Raw genomic sequence first — 21,009 nt, 5'->3', positions numbered from 1 at the left:
GTATCACTGACATGAACTCGGCAACCCCTCGAGAAGAGGGAACCGCGTAACAAAGTCAGAAAACACATCACAAGCTAGAAGCTCATCTCTAACATAACCCTACCTATTACATAACCCTATCTATTACATAACCCTACCTATTACATAACCCTACCTATTACATAACCCTACCCATTACATAACCCTACCTATTACATAACCCTACCTATTACATCTGTTACTATTTACCTATTGGTGTACACAATTAGACAAATACTACCCTAGGACACTTATGTACCCTAGGACACTTATGTATTCGTGGCATCTAACTTTCGCGTTTTCGCGGGGTCATCCTCTCGCGAAAATTTTATGAGCGAAACTAAACTATCACAACAAACGAGCGAAAACGCGGAATTAAATAGCTTTGTTCATTGATACTGTAGAATGAAATTTTATAACGACATTTATTTTAACGTTTTTAACTACCACTATAGCATCGTTAAAATATAAACCAAAACAAAATAGTTTGACTGTCAAAATTTATTACGTTATTATTTTGCGATTAATTATGATTATTTTCCCATTAAGAATGATTTATAATGATAGGAATTTGATGTCAATCCACACGAATTAGTAGCGTTATCGTTTGTTGGGGACATCAATCAATGCAGTGAGCACCGCGTGTTGTAGAATGGAATTTTAGAACGAAATTTATTTTAACGTATTTAACTACCACTATAGCATCGTTAAAATATAAACCAACAAAATAGTTTGACTGTCAAAATTTATTACGTTATTATTTTGCAATTAATTATGATTATTTTCCCATTAAGAATGATTTATAATGATAGGAATTTGATGTCAATGCACACGAATTAGTAGCGTTATCATTTGTTGAGGACATCAATCAATGCAGTGAGCATCGCGTTTTGAAAGAAAATAAGACACACTGACACTCACAGTACTACCCAAGCAGCATGGCTCTGAAAAGGTTTGGATTTACCACTGACACCTCTTCAATAACTTGTAATGGTTCAGAAGATGAAGCAAGAGAGAAAGAGTGAGCTCTGATAAATAACACTAATAAAAAAGGAAAAGAAGAAGTTTGCTACGCACTTTGCTAGTATCTGTAGTATTACTAGCAGCTGTATCATGTATGTATTTGTATACAAATTGTAATTACTGTAATAAAGATGTTCAGCAATTATTAGCAGCAGTTGAGTGTTTGGGAAACTGTTAAAATTAGTACCTATACACAACACCGTTGATCGTTAAAATTAAAATATGTTAATATAAAAACAAGCTAAATTGTAACAAAAACGTTAAAATTTTCAGCGTAATTAAATTGCATTCTACAGTAGTCCAAGAAACAAATGGCAGCGAGCGACCACATTGCATTATCGATCTCGGCCATACAATTTTACCTGCGGTTCACAATTACTAACTAGTCACAAAATGAAAAAATTTTCTTGCCAGCGAACCGAACCTGAGGAATATAATTATGTTTGTTCCACTGCATTTATTTTCACATCATTATATTTTCGCACTCATCAGAGTTGCGAAATTAAGTTGCAGTGAAATTTTACTCTGTATGCTACTCACAAAACTAAATACTAGCGAAATATAAGTGTCCTAGGGTATTCGCATCATCTAACTTTTGCGTTTTCGCGGAGTCATCCTCTCGCGAAAATTTCATGAGCGAAACTAAACTATCATAACGAACGAGCAAAAACGCGGAATTAAATAGCTTTGTTCATTGATACCCTAGGACACTTTTATTTCGCTAGTATTTAGTTTCGTGAGTAGCACACAGAGTAAAATTTCGCTGCAACTTAATTTCGTGGCTCTGATGAGTGCGAAAATATAGTGATGTGAAAATAAATGCAGTGGAAAAAACAGATTAAATACCTCAGGTCCAGTTCGCTAATAAGAAACAAAATTTAATTTGGGACTAGTTCGTATTTGTAAACCGCAAGATGAAATGTGTGGGTGAGATCGATAATTCAATTGATCACTTGCTGCCATTTGTTTCTTGGACTATCAATGACGTCTAGGTCCCTCCCGCCGTGACATTCACACTCGAGTCCCAAGAAGAAGAAAATAGATAGGTAACAACCAACTTCACAACCAAAACTGTATAACCCTTTTGCTGCCATAAACGCATTTATGCGTTTTGTAGGGGCCACTGCCATAAACAAATTTTTGGACTTTCTCAGCAATTGCGTGGTAACCTGATTTTATTATTCGTTGACCACATAACCCACGGCCTTTAAGAGTTTTATGAAATTGACAGTGTTGTCCGAAGATTTCTCTATAAAATCAGCCTAAAACAACGAATCCGTTTTAAACTTTTGTTTGAGAATTTCTAAAAACAAACATTTTTGTGAGTTCATTAACTACCGCCGCAAGTCATAAAACAGGTAATTAGTTGTTGATGACATTATAGCCAATTAAGATTTAGATTTTCGTGATTATGCAGATAATTAAAGTAGCAGCACTGTCTCTGACAGTGGTGAAAGTAATAGTTTTGTAAGAGTAAGGAACATTGTGGAGAATCGTTTTAGCTTCGGATCGATCGTAGCTTCACATAGCTTTATCATCGCGCACAAGTAGAGATACATTGAATTTTTGCATAACAATATCGGTTAAAATGTTGGCAAAATAAAATGTGTAACAAAACTTTTCTAGATAGAGATTGAACTTGAAAAAATACTGTATACATATCATGAAGCAGTATCGACAATTTCAGTAAAATGGCTGGCACTAGGCCGATAGTGAATTTGTACATGGTTGGTAGTGAAAGAGATAATGTGGTTGGACCTGATGAGGGTTGATATTGTTTTTGGTTGGTAATAAAATTCATCACTACAATAATTATTATTCAATTTTATGACTTCACCTACCAGACTTTCATCATCATTAGCTACAAATTCGGTGACAAAACTGATATCATCTTAATTTGCTTTGCCATGCTGCTCAGTTGGTGTATTAGCTATAATGAGTTTACCAGAAATTTCCCATTGAGCCCAACCACAGATGAAAATTGCCTGCATTTCTAATATGAAGATTTTATTGTGGATATCAATGAACAAAGCTATTTAACTTCGCGCTTTCGCTCGTTTGTTATGATAGTTTAGTTTCGCTGATGAAATTTTCGCGAGAGGATGACACCGCGAAAATGCGAAAGTTAGATGACGCGAATACATAAATGTCCTAGGGTAGTCCAAGAAACAAATGGCAGCAAGCGATCAAATTGCATTATCGATCTCTACCACACAATTCTACCTGCGGTTCACAAATACAAACTAATCCCAAATTGAAAAAAATTTTCTTACCGGAGAACCGAACCTGAGGAATCAATTGTTTGTTCCACTGGATTTATTTTCACATCACTATATTTTCGCACTCATCAGAGCTGCGAAATTAAGTTGCAGGGAAATTAAGTTGCAGCGAAATTTTACTCTGTATGCTACTCACGAAACTAAATACTAGCGAAATATAAGTGTCCTAGGGTAATACAAGGTCTATCCCTGCTCTATTAGCAGTGTTATTTTTAAATGCCCAGCTATATATTTTTGACCAGATAGCTTTTTAACATTTGTTCTGGTAAGCTGTTGTTTTAACTGACTGTATATCAGCATATATGTATGTCATAACAATACCCAATTGTGTCTGTATAGCAGCTTCCATCAACATGTACTTCCATCAACATTACTGTATCTTAAGTTGTAATGTCAATCTAAAGAATGTTTTAATGACACTGGACTGTAACATACAGTTTAGTAACTTTTTCTTTTCAGGGCAACAAATAGAACGTGATACACGATTTGAATATTAATTACTAGCTAATTGATACTTAAAAGGCCAAAAGGGAGGCACTTTGAACTGAATATCCCGAGATCCTAAGACTTATTGTCATTGTAACATGAATCAACACGTAGGAGCCCCTTCGAGTCATAGGAGCTCCTTCGAGTCATAGGAGCCCCTTCGAGTCATAGGAGCCCTTCGAGTGATAGGAGCCCCTTCGAGTGATAGGAGCCCCTTCGAGTGATAGGAGCCCCTTCGAGTGATAGGAGCCCCTTCGAGTGATAGGAGCCTCTTCGAGTGATAGGAGCCCCTTCGAGTGATAGGAGCCCTTTCGAGTGATAGGAGCCCCTTCGAGTGATAGGAGACCCTTCGAGTCATAGGAGCCCCTTCGAGTCATAGGAGCCCCTTCGAGTCATAGGAGCCCCTTCGAGTCTTAGGAGCCCCTTCGAGTGATAGGAGCCCCTTCGAGTGATAGGAGCCTCTTCGAGTGATAGGAGCCCCTTCGAGTGATAAGAGCCTCTTCGAGTGATAGGAGCCCCTTCAAGTGATAGGAGCCCTTTCGAGTGATAGGAGCCCCTTCGAGTCATAGGAGCCCCTTCGAGTCATAGGAGCCCCTTCATGTCATAGGAAGTGTTTGCTTTCCTATGGTTCTAATGAATTCATTTATAAATCTATTTTAAAATACATATTCTGTATATTTTGCTCTGGAAATTATAGTTAGCTTTAATGTTAGTTTTAAGTTTTTTATATAAAAAGTGTATGCTGCAACATTATCTACATGCCTCGAACACAAGAAAAAGTGTATGCTGCAACATTATCTACATGCCTTGAACACAAGAAAAAGTGTATGCTGCAACATTATCTACATGCCTTGAACACAAGAAAAAGTGTATGCTGCAACATTATCTACACGCCTTGAACACAAGAAAAAGTGTATGCTGCAACATTATCTACACGCCTTGAACACAAGAAAAAGTGTATGCTGCAACATTATCTACACGCCTTGAACACAAGAAAAAGTGTATGCTGCAACATTATCTACACGCCTTGAACACAAGAAAAAGTGTATGCTGCAACATTATCTACACGCCTTGAACACAAGAAAAAGTGTATGCTGCAACATTATCTACACGCCTTGAACACAAGAAAAAGTGTATGCTGCAACATTATCTACACGCCTTGAACACAAGAAAAAGCTTAGGCAATCTTGCTAACTCGTTATCGATAGGGCAGTCATAATCAACTTATTGTCATATGGTAACTTTTAGAGAAGTAGTCGATGGTAAACCACCTGAGTAAACCTCCTCCGGGTAAAGCCTGACAATCCATTGGTTCAAGACACCTGACAATCCATTGGTTCAAGACACCTGACAATCCATTGGTTCAAGACACCTGACAATCCATTGGTTCAAGACACCTGACAATCCATTGGTTCAAGACACCTGACAATCCATTGGTTCAAGACACCTGACAATCCATTGGTTTAAGACACCTGACAATCCATTGGTTCAAGACACCTGACAATCCATTGGTTCAAGACACCTGACAATCCATTGGTTCAAGACACCTGACAATCCATTGGTTCAAGACACCTGACAATCCATTGGTTTAAGACACCTGACAATCCATTGGTTTAAGACACCTGACATTCTTGATACACCCATAAGAATGTCGTGCCATATGCTTTATAAGGAAATGGTTTGTTCAAAGAACCAATAGCACCAGGTATCAGCAGTAGTAACACACGAATGTGTGTACACAAAGGAGCGTTGCAAACGCAATGCATGTAGTTAACACACAATCACCCATTAGCGGTACATCCGAACATGTATGTCTAACTCAGTAGATATTAGAGACAGTAGATATTAGAGGCACTGATGCATTTGTGAGCCAAAAGGCTTGATTTTCAATGAAAATAACATAAATACAAGCGTTTCCAGCCAAAGGTGATTTCATTTTAGATTCACTTCCAAACTAGTAAAGTGCTTCACAAAAATAACTATTTACACCTAGACAAAAACATTCTCACCTGAAATATATATATGGATGCGAGAGGTACAGGTAGAAATTGAAACTGTCCACAAAAACTTTCAGATAGTTTACTGAAGGAAAGCTATTGAAATCTGAAGCTCTTTTTATAGTTTGATTAATTTTTTGAGCTCAAATTATTTTTGAACTCCCGATTTCCATTGCTTGTAGCAAAAGTACACATGCAGCAATTCAAATAGCTGCATGAGGTGTGAGGTGTTACTGTAACAGACATGTGAGGTGCGAGATGAGGTGTCAGGTGTTACTGTAACAGACATGTGAGGTGTGACATGAGGTGTGAGGTATTACTGTAACAGACATGTGAGGTGTGACATGAGGTGTGAGGTATTACTGTAACAGACATGTGAGGTGTGACATGAGGTGTGAGGTATTACTGTAACAGACATGTGAGGTGTGACATGAGGTGTTAGGTGTGAGATGTGAGGTGTTACTGTAACAGAAAACTATCAGTCAATGTAAGATTACCAAATTCTGTTGAGATTAACAAATGATCAGACAGTCCTCAATAACGTGTCTTCAATTTAACAAATTATGTATTGTGATGGTTATAGAGCACTTGTTAACAATTGTTAGCGTTAGCACAAAACTAAAAAACTGCAAGTGAAGGGAAACTGCAGAAGAAAAAGGAAGCAGAGATTAAAAAGCAGCAGGATAAGCATGGCTAAGAATTGTTACAAAGCTTTAAAATTCTCCTCAAGAACAAGGATGGAGTGGGCCGACGACACTCAGAACTCGGCACGGAATGGGAAGAGAGGATGATCGCTGACCCTACAACAGACAAACCAGCATTATTATCATAAATGTCGTGAACAGCATAGATTATCAATCAAAGTATAGAGAAATATTATCAAATTGGGTTATAATTAGGAGATGGTCTTTGATAATATGGCAATGTTTATTTCCAATAATAATGAGATGAATGGTTTTTTAGCAACATTGGAATAAATGTGAATAACAATTGGTGGAAGCCTGTGTAAGGTATCGCATACCTAGGATTTCAAGAAAATATTAAAAAACTCGCGTAATGCTCGGGTATAAAAAACCAGCTTATAAACCATAGACCTATTAAAAATGTGGTTGCGTCAAAAAGGTCGATTTAATGAAATTAACACTAATAAAAGGCTAAATCATCAGCTACAATTTGATGTCATTTTTGTCTTTGTAGACTAAAACCCTGTCCAGAGATATATGCGTTTGAATGAGGTCATCTTTTAAAAAGTTCAGATTCCAGTGGGTGCTTCATTCGTGACATAACGAGTGATACATCTGAAAAGAGTCCACGAGCGATAAATATAAGATCGCTTCATTAGCCAATCAACAGCACGAAATTTTTTATATAGGTCGTAGTAAATGTTATCACTCGTAAAACGCGTTGTCTTTGATGTCAAATTTAGGGATTTTACTCTATTATTAAATCGCATGGACATCAATATTTACTAAATTAATTAACATCGGTACTTTAATGAATTACTCGATCGACACGTTTTATTGACGAACAACAGAATTGTGAAGTTACTGCGAAGGTGAGTCCGAGTTTTCTGAGCATCAGGTGGTTAAAGCGCTACAGAGGAAGATAAGAGAATGGAGGTAAATTTATCTTCAACTTTGAGTATCCTATACATATATTCTAAACTAACGGTAATAATTTTAGTACTGATGAATACATTTACTAATAAGTAAAATTATAACTTTTTGCTATCATGAATCTTCGTTTCATAACTTTTTAATCGTTTCACAACTTTTTATCGTTTCATCTAGCCATAACATTTGCTTAAACGTTTCTTTGGCAGTTTTAGCTAGTATATTAGATTTATGATTAGAATTTACGTTCATTTCCCAGTTGTAGAAGGTGAGGAAAATCGATTGATCAATGCTCATCATCAACTCTCAGAAATAAAGCTTCGAATTTTGGCTTGGCGTACTTATGCTTTTGTTAAACATTTATCCATTTTGAAAATTACACTCGCAATATATCTAACTTCCAAATTGAAAGCTTTCAGTAGATACGCGTTAGAACGACATATATATAAATGACATTTATTACATTTGTTTTATTGTTACAGGATACTTGTGTGGTTCACTAGCAGAGCAGTCATGTCAGTCTGAAAACTGCCATAAATGAGGAGAGACACTAATGTGTGCAGCACAAACCATATTTTGTTTGAGTTTGCTGCAGTAGATTAATTTGTCCTATTATAAAAGCTGAAACTATGTGAGTGGCCATGACTCGGATGGATGTTTTTAATAAAACCTTTATACTGCGATGGAAATTTTTTGGCTTGTAAAAATTATATAATACAGTAATATTGTTGAAGATAATGCAAAACATGATTTGCCAAGATTATGCCATGATTGGCCTGTTGCAATCTGTGCTGAAATTATGTTTAATAGATGGATTTATGAAGTGTAATCAGAGCTGTATTGACAGGTACTTTTGCATAGCTCGACTCAATTCACACAGACCAAATATAAAGTTCAAAAAATGTTATGCTTCTCCTAGCCGTTCTTGACAAACTGTTGTTTTTGCGGAGTTGGCCCTGTCGAGCGGAGTGAGCAAAACAACAGCTTGTCTCAATACGCACTGCACCTGATGCATCAGCTGCACTGTAAGGGAGTTGTTCTCTTCCGTCTATGGGGCTTGGCTGTTATGTCGGTCACTCCATTGATAACCATAACAGATTTAGCCAAAAAATTCATGTAGAAAAGATAAGATAACGTTTAACCAGAGTCCAGTCTCTGCGGTAAACTTTAATGGAACTTGAGAAAAAAATTAATTATAAATTAAATCAAGAACAAATAAAACTGACTGATACAAAAATAGAAATAAAACTGACTGAGCGGACAAATAATGACATGTTTAGTTGCTGTTGTTCTTAAGTTCTACTAAAGTTTACCGCAGAGATTGGTATCTGGTTAAACATTGTTATCTTATTTTTTTCTACATAAATTTTTGTGCTAAATCCGTTATGATTAGCAATGGAGCGATCGACATATCATCGCAGCCAAGCCGCATAGACGGAAGAGAATAACTCCCTTTCAGTACAGCTGATGCATCAGGCACAGTGCGTACTGTCACAAGCCATTGTTTGCTCGCTCGACGGGGACAACTCCACAAAAACCACAGTTTGTCAAGACAGGCTATGCTTCACCCTACTAAGTGAAAACAGGTTTCTCCCCAAACCGCCAACCAGGTGCACATTCGAATGGCTTTATTAACCCTGTGCCAGAATCGGTAGGTCAATTGATTTCAACTAAATTGACGTTGTTTTGCATTCACTATTTTGGTGAAGTCATAAAACCATTTGTTTTGTACTTGAATTAACTAATCGAATGTGACCAGTTTGTTTTTTCTACAAATTGATACCAATAATGACTAGATAACGTTGACTAGACAATACTTTTTGGGATGCAGTGGGTTTCACCAAATAATAGAACATATTCTTTTTAAAGATGGCGGCATGCTTATTTTATTTAGTAGCTAGTTTCTGGTGCGGGTAGTAACCAGTGTCTGAAGTGGAGAGATTCTTGGGGGTACTCTCTGTCATGCCAGGAGGGTAGTGTCCAGGGCCAACGGCCCTGCTCACCGCTCACAGGGTGAGTCTGAGAGGGGCGCTGCACTCTCTCAGATGAGGAGTTTAAATACAGACTTTAAATTCATGACAGTCACTAATTCTTACTCACCTTTAAAGAAGTTATCTATTGGCCCATGCTGTTTCATTATGAGTTGAAAGAAACGAAGAAACTAGTATAATAAGAAACTAGTATAATTTATTCAGAACTACCATTCAAAACACAAGAGAAGAATCCAAGCAATAATTAATCTTAAGCTATTCAAGGATTCCACAGGGCGGCCGACACAGGGTCCCGTCGATTGTGCCGGTTGATAGAAAACCGATCGGTTTTCAGGTTTTTAACAAAACAATTTAGTTGCTCCGCTATAATAGCAAAAAGCTGACTGAATAAATTAAAGATCAGTAGCGTGATTCTCTCGACATGAAAATGCGCAGTTTTTGGTGTAATGAACTCGAGCTAATATAAGTTCGGAAAGAAAAGGAAAAAACGTTGTGTGAATATTTCACTTCATTCCAATTTTACTGCATTTAATAAGATATGAGCAACCTTATATGAGGGGATGCGCCTCCTAGAGAATACCCCCACTAATTCTTCTTAGGGGTACGCCGTACCCCTGCGTACCTTCCCCCCTTTTGAACACTGGTAGTAACTGAGAACTTAGCTGATACAAAGGCCGCGATGAAATAAGTTAACTCGACGACCTAATTACCGTAGACCGGCAGAATCGTAGTCACTACTCAAATGTTTACACAGCATTGTCACAGATTCTGAGTGCTGTATATAGTATCATAAACAATGTAATAGCGTGACAATAGCTATTGCGCAATACGCTGATGAGTCATGATCATAAATTTAGAAGCATTGTTCTATTACTAGATTTTTCCTGAATGGATTTTCTGGAAGTTTCTAGAATAATTGTAAGGAGGTATAAATAGCCTGACTGCAGTAGTTCATGAGAAGGAAGAATTCAGTTTACAGCGTGCATGGCTACAAGTCAGCAATAAAGGATTATATCATACTCTCACAGCAATCTCCTGCATATTATTACTTATACATAGTTAGCCGCAATATTACACCCGGACGTCTTAACTCTTAGCCTTGTGCAGACATCAGGATACAATCACAACACCAGATATCTCGAACCTGTCACATTGCATCACCACTTTGTGACAAGCATTTAGAGGAAACTATTATGACAAATTTGTAATTTCCTTTATTTGAGACGTTTGAGACATTTACAATAATGTATTTGTTGCTAGATTTAATTTATCCTAGCAATCATGAGCAAATACAACATAAAATATACGCCAATAGAGCCGTTAGGACTAGACTTTTATCGCATGTGACTACGAGAGATAGGTTGTATCACTAGTTACATCATTTTGGGCAAGTCTAGGCACGTCTTTTTTTCCTGAGTGTTTTTACCGTGATCAAGTTTTGTCAATTTTAATCTTTAAATATCTTGACAATGAGATCGCCTAAAAAAACAAACAACATGTCAACTGAATGACAAAAATCGATACAGACAAACTCGAATAACTCAAACTTCACGGGACCGAGCGAAAGTGTTCGAGTTATCAGAGCGTTCAAGTTATCAGAGCACTGTCACAAGTCCATGTACTTATTAGTAGATACATGTACATATACAAACTATACATAAATCAAAAGCATAGATGGCTTGTTTCAAATTAAAAGGTTTCTAATGTAAAGTTTTAAAAATATTTATCAGAAAGTATAGATTTTTCTATCACTTGAGATTTCTTTGTTGTTTTAGGTGATGTGACTGCCAGGACGTTTTCAGGTTAAAATTGGCAAAATTTGATCGCTGTTGAAATGCTCAGAAGAAAAGACATATTTTTCTTTTGAGCATTTTAACCATGATCAATTTTGCTGAATTTGCTTGAAGTTTATCCGAAGGTTACCTCGCTTTTCCTTGCTTCCGGAGGGCCATCCCTAAGCGGATGTTTGGTAAAATTTGACTTTTTGCAAACCTTTAGAAACGTCATTAACAAAAATATTTTGTCAATGGTGATAACGACGCCTAAAAACTACTAAAAGTTGAGGTTTATCTCTATGGCTTGGAATAAAGTGATATTCTAAAGCGATAACAACAGTCTCGGTAGCCGTTGGGCAAAAAATTGTTCGAGTTAACAAAGTTGAGTTCAAATTATCTAAAGCAGTTTATCATTGCGTGGGAACGGACCAAACAAATGCGTTCGAGTTAACCATGTGTTTGGGCTATCCAAAGGCGAGTTATCCGAGTTTGACTGTACTTTCTGGTAAAATCAACTAAAATTTGACGCAATCACGTCTTTAATAGGATTGGACTGACGGTCGGGAGGGTCCAAGATCAAATCTTCTGCGATACGGATCTTTCATTGTAAGATTTTAATAATGTAGCTATAGCTGGACATATCAAAGGATGACAAACTTTGACAAATATCGATATACTAGCTGGATGCCCAACGTTGCCCAGGTATTAAAAATTAGCTTATAAACAAGGAGCGGTTATATAGTTGCCTGCCACTTGCTATTAGCCTGGTACATTGCCAATGGATAATTTTAGTAAACTTACTAATAAAAGCTAACTACTTGCTCTCACGATTGAGCACGCATAAAATTACGCTATTGCTCATCACGACATTGCACCATCCATAGATATATAAACCTAGATTGGCCAATAGGGAAAAAGCCTGTCAGACTTAAATAGCACATTGTATTGTACCTCATGCTTGACCGCACTGTTATTAACAATGGAGCTAATGAGGAGAAGCTGACAAAATCACATTTATTTTCACCTGAAAACCTTCTTGTATACATAATCCAGTAAACCAAAGCGATTCTGTGATAATATCTGATAACCACCATAGATTAAAAGTATAAAAGCTATGAAATGCTGCACACAAATCATGAGCCATCAGCTATCTACAATTTACGGCTAGACATTGGTGGATCAATGCTATTCAATAGGTGATAGATTAATGGCATGATTTGGCTAGTGTTTTTATTAGGCCTACAGATTTTATTTTCAACTGCTAATATAATCAACACGAGATTAGTTGAGAAATACTTTACAAATATAGAAATAGATAACCCAGCATAGTGGAAAGCAAAAATCCATCACTTCCCTAAAACTTCTGGTATTAGTGAAAGAAACTAAAAACAAAATAAATTTGCTGGATTGAAGGTTCTTAGACGCGCTTTTAAGTTCCTCAGGATGCCCTCGTTGTAAATGTCTCAATAATATTGAGTCGGCCCCTTCTTTGTAGCTTAAAGGTTGACTTGCAACAAAATTCACATTACAGTTATTTGGTATCAAAAGATTCACCATGTCTTACTCTGATGTGTTGTAGGTGCCAAATACGTGGCAATGTGATTACAAGCTCTTAAAAGCTCAAAAACGAAAAGCCGCCGTAGATTGGAATCTGTTTATTTATCTGACGTAGTCATTACAGTTTGGTTATCGTCTTGTCACGTGATGTTCTCACGTGAATTGAAAAGCCAATAAAAAGCTCAATATAAAACTTATCGTAGCACTAGTTTATGACAAACACTTCGGGTTTTACCGAAGACCCCGTATCAAATATAGGTGCTCGCTGCTTTACAGTTTTCTTTTGGCATTATTCAATCGTCAAGTCGTAATCTGATCACGTGACCCAATACTTCGAAAATAATTTTTGCAGCACTTTTCGATTATCACAGGTGACCAACAGGCTCGCCATAATTATTAGACAATAATATGTACTCCTTCGAGCTAAGGTTAAAAAGTTTAACGATTTTTTACGGTAAGTTATAAGATATCAGTGCTAAAAGTGACAGCATTACGATGACGATAAAACAGACGCGCAAGAACAATAGACATGGTTTTATTGAATGCGTGAAGTATATTTATGAAAATATTTCGACGAATGAAGTTGCATGAAAGTGTAAACAGAAACCATCCTGTAACAACTACAGCCCATTTGAGCCGTTTTGGAAAGCGAATCCAAACTACGGCGGTCTCATGTGGCTGCGATTAAATGTTCGTTTTTTAGCTTTAAAGAGCTTGTAATCACATTCCTATATATTTCACACCTACAACACAACAGAGTAAGACATGGTGAATCTTATGATACCAAATAACTGTAATGTGAATTTTGTTGCAAGTCAACGTTTAACTAGGCATAATTATGGTACTAAACCACCAGCGTGATTTCGATGGACTTTGAGTTTGCGGGTCAATATTAAATGCCTTGATCATGCGTCAAACACGTGAATAGATGCCTAGATCGTGGTGCCTGGATATTTAGCCAACAACATGTACATCAAGGGCTGGGCATTCCATTAAAACGCTCCCACCACATAAGTTGTGCGTTAAACGTCCTCAGAGCACTACGAGAAAGTATAAACTTTGGCAGACACGTCGAGCAGGCACGAATCCGAAGATGCTAATCGGCAATTCGTTTGAAGGTTGACTTGCAACAAAATTCACATTACAGTTATTTAGTATCAACAGATTCGCCTTGTCTTACTCTGCTGTGTTGTAGGTGCAAAATATGTGGAAATGTGATTACAAGCTCTTAAAAGCTCAAAAAATGAACAGTTTGTTTTGTTTTGTGATTTATTTTCAACAAAATTAGTTAAAAGAAGAAAAAAGCTGGAAGAGTGATGAAGCCCATAATACACAATAGCATAGCTAGTCGCGGCATTGGGCTTGTTGTCAACGCGGCATTGGGCTTATTGTCGTCGTGTAATCAGCGTCAACTTTTATGGGTAATTAGGTTTCATTCACCTGTTAAAAGATGTGACTTAAGTTTTCTCTTGAAACTGGCCACCTTCTCTATGCTTTTAATAGTCATAGGGAGTTGATTCCAAAAATGGCCTGTTGGTAAACCACCCTGCGATGGATTGCACAGTAAGATTGTGGGAGATTTAGACAGGAATTTGAGAATCGGGTTTGATATATTATGTGAGGGATGTAATTACAATTAAATTATTGATGGGCTAAAAGTATAATGCGATATGAATATGGTGAACTGATAGGTAGTATGGATGATGATTTGAAAAGAGGTTTGGTGTGGGTGAGGCAGGTTTTTTGTGAATGGTCCTTATCATGCGCATTTGAAGTGTTATTAAATTCGTAAGATGGGTGGGAGGTGCATTGCTCGTGCCTCAATGCAATATGAAAGTTTAGAACTAACCATGGAATTGTATAATAAAAGCAGAGGTTTGCGGGTGAATATTCAGATGTGTGGTAGAGTAAGCCTGAAGGATCTCAGTTGTTTTAGTAAATATTTGATGTGTTTTTTCCAAGTGAGATTAGAATCAATAAAAATACCTAAGAATTTAGTGTGATCTGTCTGACAAATTGGTTTGTTGAAAATGAAAAAGAGACGAGTGTTAGCTAGATGAAATTTATTTTGGGGTTTTTCAGTAACATGAAATTAGTCTTATCAACATTTCGGGTGAGTTTGTTAGAAGTGCACCAGTTTTGAACAGCAAAAAGTTTGTTATTTAAACAATCTATCTGCTCGTTGATGTTAGAGGATTTGAAAAAGAGATTACTGTCATCTGCATAGAGCAAAGGTGTGGAAAGGTTGGTGACGTGTTAAATCATTTATGTATGGTAAAGTAAAAAAGAGTTGGATGGAACCATAAGGATGGAACCATAAGGTACACCACATGTTAAGTCTAGTATGGAAGATAAAGTGTTACCAACAACAATGTGTTGTTTACATTTGGTTAGATAGCTTTTGATCCAGTTGATTGCGATGATGTCAAAATTAAGATTGTGAAGTTTTGAGTACAATATGTTATAATCTATTGTGTCAACGGCTTCACTAAAATCTAGAAAGAAGCCAAAACACATTTACCATCGTTTAAGGTTTTTACAACATCGTTAGTCAATATGATTAGTGCTGCTTTCTCGTAAAACCATATTGCAGCAATCGCATAGTTTAAGCAGTAAATTACTCCTAAGGTATTCCATAATCTGTCTATTTACAGCTTTTTCAATTATCTTTGCACTTGTAGCAAACTAATGGGTCTGTAATAAGAGCAAATTTTATTTCAGCCTTTTTTAAACAAGAGTTTTACTTTAGCTATTTTCATTTTACTTGGTACTTGAAAAGTTGTTAAGCTGGAGATTAAAATCTCAGCTATTACAGGAGCAATAGCTTCTGCCGCATCATTAACTAATTTTGATGGAATGTTGTCAAATCCGGTTGTCTTGGCTGGATTCTGGAAGTGCGCAATGATGTAACCAAGGCCGGCAGTTCATGGCCGCCATCACGAAACTGTCGTAGATTAGAATCTCTTTCCAAAACGGCTCAAATGGGACGTAGTTGGACGAGATGGCTTCTGTTTACACTTTCATGCAACCTCATTCATCGAAATATTTTCACAAATATACTTCACGCATTCAATAAAACCATGCCTATTGTTCTTACGTCTGTTTCATCACCATCGTAATGCTGTCACTTTCAACACTGATATCTTACAACTTTCCATGAAAATTTGTTCAATTTTTTAACCTTAGCTCGAAGAGTACATATCATTCTCTGATAAACATGACGAACCTGTTGGTAACCCGTGATAGTCAGAAAATGCTGCAAAAATGATTAGCGCTGTTTGGCTGGTAGTATGGGTCACATGATCAGATTACGACTAGAGGATTAGACCAAGCCAAAACAAAACCGTTAAGTAGCGAGCATCTATATTCGATACCTGCTCTTCGGTGAAACCAAAAGTGTTTGTCGTAAACTAGTGCTACGATAAGTTTTACATTGAGCCTTTTATTGGCCTTTCAATATACGTGAGAACGTCACATGACAAAACAATAACCAAATCATTTGACTATGTCAGAGAAATAAATTTATTCCAATCTATGGCGGTTTTGCGATGGCGACGATTAACTGTTCGTTTTGGAGCTTTTAAGAGCTTGTAATCACATTTCCACATATTTTGCACCTACAACACAGCAGATTAAGACATGGTGAATGTTTTGATACCAAATAACTGTAATGTGAATTTTGTTGTAAGTCAACCTTTAAGGAATATGAACTGACCAACGCTCTAAACGGCTCTGAGGATAACAATATCCACCATTTCAGGGCAGACGCCGATTAAAACTGGACTGGAGTGCCTCCAACAAGTGAGGGCTAATGCTAGTATTACTAATAAAATGACATTTAACTATTCGAGGCTAATTCTAGAGTGATTGTACAACTATACTATATATTTGTACTATATATCTTGTATTCCTACGACCAAATACGAGCAAAGCGATTGGTTGGGAGATTTATGATAAATGCATATGTGCACACAACTCACGAAAATTATTCATAAACGGCCGTCGCAAACCCTTGTACCGAAATCTCATCAACAAATTTAACCATTTCTCAATGGAGTCGTTTAAGTATAATAACGATACGAAACACATATAAACCTATTTAAATATGTTAATATGTTACCAAGTCTTTATTATTTATAAAAAATTTCCTAAACCTTACCCATCTGATCAGATTATACATTAATAGACAGATTAATTCGGCCTAAAATCGTTATTAAAACTTGCCGAGCCTTATTTTTATCAAAATTAAGACCGGGAAACGCCCAGTGACAGAGAATAGAACCATTAAGTCGTGCGCATTTCACGGTCTATAGCATTGTCAAATTGACAAAGGTTTCTGTAATTAACGTAGAAGTACTGAAATATAATCGTTTGTTTTTTTTGCCGATTTCAAAGTAACTGACATTTTGGACACTTTTGAGTACTTTGGTATTCTAACTGATGTCCAAAGCAGTGAAAGTAAAGGAAATGACGATAGTACTTTTTCTAACGATTCTTATGAGATTAATACAATATTTAATTATAAGAATAATTATTCGATTTTATAAAATTTAATTATTAGAATAATTATTCGATTTGATAAGATTTAATTATAATAATAAGCATTCGAATTTATAAGATTTAATTATAAGAATAAGCATTCGAATTTACAAGATCGAAGTATATAATGATCGATGTTGGGCAACATCAGTTAATGTTAATGTTAACATTGTTAATGTTATTATTTTTTCTAAATAGTTTTGTTGGATATATTTTCTAAAAATCTTTATAAATGTCACAACTTCTTGATATTGTTAGCTATGACGTTTAGAAATGTAAACCAAATTGTGCATTGGCTTTCTATTATTACTGTATTACTATATTAATAATATTGGTTATTCTAATAATATCAGTGCATTTTACTTCTAATATTGCATTTCTCCTATTGCAGGGGGAGAGATATAAACATATAATCTTTTCCTTTCATTATTGTTGTTTGTTGTACGTAATAACACCAACACCTAGTACATTAAGGTCCCAACACGATCCACTCGTGATTTTATCGCGAGCGTCCTGAGGGTGGAGATATCGCTGGCGTGTGCATAAACACACTTGAGCGATTCACTGGCAAACGATATAATGGCAAGCTCACAAACTGCCAATAAAATTTTGTATCATTAGTTTCTTCGGAGTAATTAATAAATTTAGGCAAGTCAATATGGCGCCATCTAGGCGACAATGTAAACAACTTCCGCATTTGTTATTAAACCTATCTCACTTTAATGGATTGTACACTGCCTACACTACAAGAAGACATTGAAAAAAATGATGATTGTATTTTTAACTGTAATATTTTTACAATTTTTATACATATTTTATTTTGAAGTGGTTTTTTATATTTATTATTTTAAATATTTACCGTTCTCAAGATGGTCAACCTGCACAACGATTGACTCCAAATGTTGGTTTTCAACTCAGATTTTTTGTACTTTTTGTTTGTTTTTTGTGTACAGAACTGGGAGTGCTATGCTATTATTAAATATATGGACAATTTAGCGTTCCTTCTGAAGATGTTTCAATCGTAACAAAATAGCATATTGTTGCTGCTGTACGTTGGTGAACATCGATAAGAAATAATTACCCGCCATAAAATTGCATTCTGGTAAAATCTAACCAATCGAAATGCATCTCGCCAGCGATAAAGTTGTGTAGAGAAAGTCTAGCGTTATCGCTCTGCATGAGCACGCTGAGTGAATTCTAGCGCCGATTAGTGCCACGCAGCCCGATGTCGCTCTAAATGTTGCCTTAACGAATCCCAGGTAAAGTTCTACCTTTAAGGTGAATCGCTCAAGTGTGTTTATGCACGCGCCAGCTATATCTCCGCCCTCCTCAGGACGCTCGCGATAAAATCGCCTAGTGTGTTTGGACCTTTGCAGCTATCATTGCAGTTATTCTATTGCATTGCAGTGCCATTGGACTGCTAATATTGCATTTCTCAACCAACAGTACCCTTTCTTTTTTCCAATATCACTTTGGTCATGGGCTGTATGACAGGGGAATTTCTAGTACAATATCTTTTGTCTTATAATTTTGTTGGTTGATATTTTATCATTGGTTGTTTGTTGAATTATCTTATATTATAACTTTTTGTTGGATATTATGTTATAACTTTATGTTGGGTGTTATGTTATCGTTCATTATTCGTTATATGAAGTTTAACTTGACAAAATCCTGAGCAGCTAGTTGAAAAATTGAATGTCACCCTTTTATTGAACGTCACCTCACATTAAACAGCATCATAAAAGAAGGGTAAAAATAGACCGCCATGGCATTCAAATAAAGGTTTTACGGTAAATTACCCTCCCAGTTTTTACATCAAGGACACCGGACAATGACAATATTTACAGAAAATGATTAATAACGTTTTATAAAAATTTAAATTTTAAAAGTGACATTGGATAATTTCTCACCTGGCAATGCAATGCAATGCACACCTGGCAATCTCTCACGGCACACTAGTGTGCCGGGGCACAGTGGTTAAAAATCACTGCTCTAGGTGATGTACCTCATACTACAGTCAAACATGGATAACTCGAACTTCAAGGGACCGAGCAAAAGTGTTCGAATTATCAGAGCGTTCAAGTTATCAGAGCACTGTCACAAGTCCATATATTTACTTATTTATTAGTAGATACATGTACATATACAAACTATAATATAAATCAAAAACACAAATGGCTTGTTTCAAATTAAATGCTTCTAATGTAAAGTTTAAAACGTTTTCGTGAAAAAGTATAGAGATTTTTCTATCACTTGAGACTGGTTTGTTGTTTGAGGTGATGTTATTGCCAGGACGTTTTTCAGATTGACATTGGCAAAACTTGATCGTTGTTGAAATGCTCAAAAGAAAAGACATTTTTTTCTTTTGGGGTTTTACCCACGATCAATTTTGCCGTTTTTTCTTGAAGTTTATGCAAAGATTACCTTACTTTACCTGGGATTCGTTAAGAGCAACACTCCGAGGCAGTTCAATTAGAAGTTTTACGAGGTTTTACGGTACATTCTATATCACTCACGCTTTTTTAATAGATACTTATTGAATGTACACACGTATTCTGTGTTTAGGTCAAACGATGAATAGTTTTTTGTAGCTCAGACAACGTATACGTTTAATTACACCAATTTTAAGACGTTTTAAACATTCAACATTCCGACGTTGATTCAACACGGAATCAACGTCGGAAAACTATTCATCACGGGCTAGCCGGGTCACGCACTCAAGGATTTTCGCCACGCACATACAAAACAACATGCGATTTTTGTTTTGTATGTGCGTGGCGGAAATCCTTGCGCGCGTGACCCGGCTAGCCCGTGCTATTCATCGTATCGCAGTATAAATCAATTTTCACCAAACTTTTAGAAAAGTCGTTGACAAAAATATTTTGCCGATGGTGGTAATAACGATGCTTATGAATTACGAAAAGATGAAGTTTACCTCTATGGCTTTGAATAAAGTGATTTTCTAAAGCGATAACAACCGTTTCGGTAGCCGTTGGGCAAAAAAACAGTTCGAATTAACAGTGTTGAGTTCGAGTTATCTATAGCAATTTATCATTACGTGGGAACGGACCAAAGGAAATGTTCGAATTAACCATGTGTTCGAGCTATCCGTGGACGAGTTATCCATGTTTGACTGTATTTGTGTGTATTCAATACATGAGAATATGTTCATGTGAGTGTCTGTGCTAGCTAAGAATGGTAGCTTTACCATCTAGTGGTCGTGAGTTAGTCAATACCATTGTTTGTGATCGTACTAACCAAAATGTGTATGCACATGCTTGATAAGTTGATACTCAGTGTAGTGATTGTAAGTCAGTAAAATATTTCTATTTGGTTATCAAAGACAATGTGGACTCGCAAATAATTTGATTTCAGAGGGAAACAGGTGAAAAAAGGTTTAAAAGGTAACATGTGAAGGTTTGATTAATGAGCTCCTCGATTGTTTGGTGAAACAATGGGTTTTTTTCTGACTCACTGTTACATTAAAGATGCGCAAACCTCATATTATGAACAACTGATGAAAAAATTGGGACCGAATGAAGCAGCTGCGCAAGTTGATTTTAGTAAAAACCACCAAAAAGTTCGGCAGGACGAAACACAAGCTGCTCACTGGGCACACAATCAGCCAACATTGTTTACCTGTTTGTTTATCAGTTTATGTGTACATTGATAAGCTGATATCAATAATAAAATCTGAAAATAAAGGCATAACTTCAGTCTGCATGTTTTCA

The 21,009-nt window shown here is 36.4% G+C and overlaps 1 protein-coding gene across 1 annotated transcript in view; it reads right to left on the bottom strand.

Annotated features, from left to right (window-relative positions):
- Window positions 1-6,350: 6,350 nt before the first annotated feature.
- The window catches only part of LOC137388685 (aldo-keto reductase family 1 member B1-like), a 55,987-nt gene continuing 41,328 nt past the window's right edge, over window positions 6,351-21,009 (bottom strand). The window contains exon 10 of the mRNA XM_068075144.1: window positions 6,351-6,603. Coding sequence (XP_067931245.1) covers window positions 6,561-6,603 — 43 coding nt within the window. The 3' untranslated portion in view covers window positions 6,351-6,560. The remainder of the gene's footprint in view (window positions 6,604-21,009) is intronic.

Source organism: Watersipora subatra, chromosome 2, assembly GCF_963576615.1.
Source record: "Watersipora subatra chromosome 2, tzWatSuba1.1, whole genome shotgun sequence".
Lineage (NCBI taxonomy): Eukaryota > Metazoa > Bryozoa > Gymnolaemata > Cheilostomatida > Watersiporidae > Watersipora > Watersipora subatra.
This window is presented reverse-complemented; position numbering and strand designations above follow the sequence as displayed.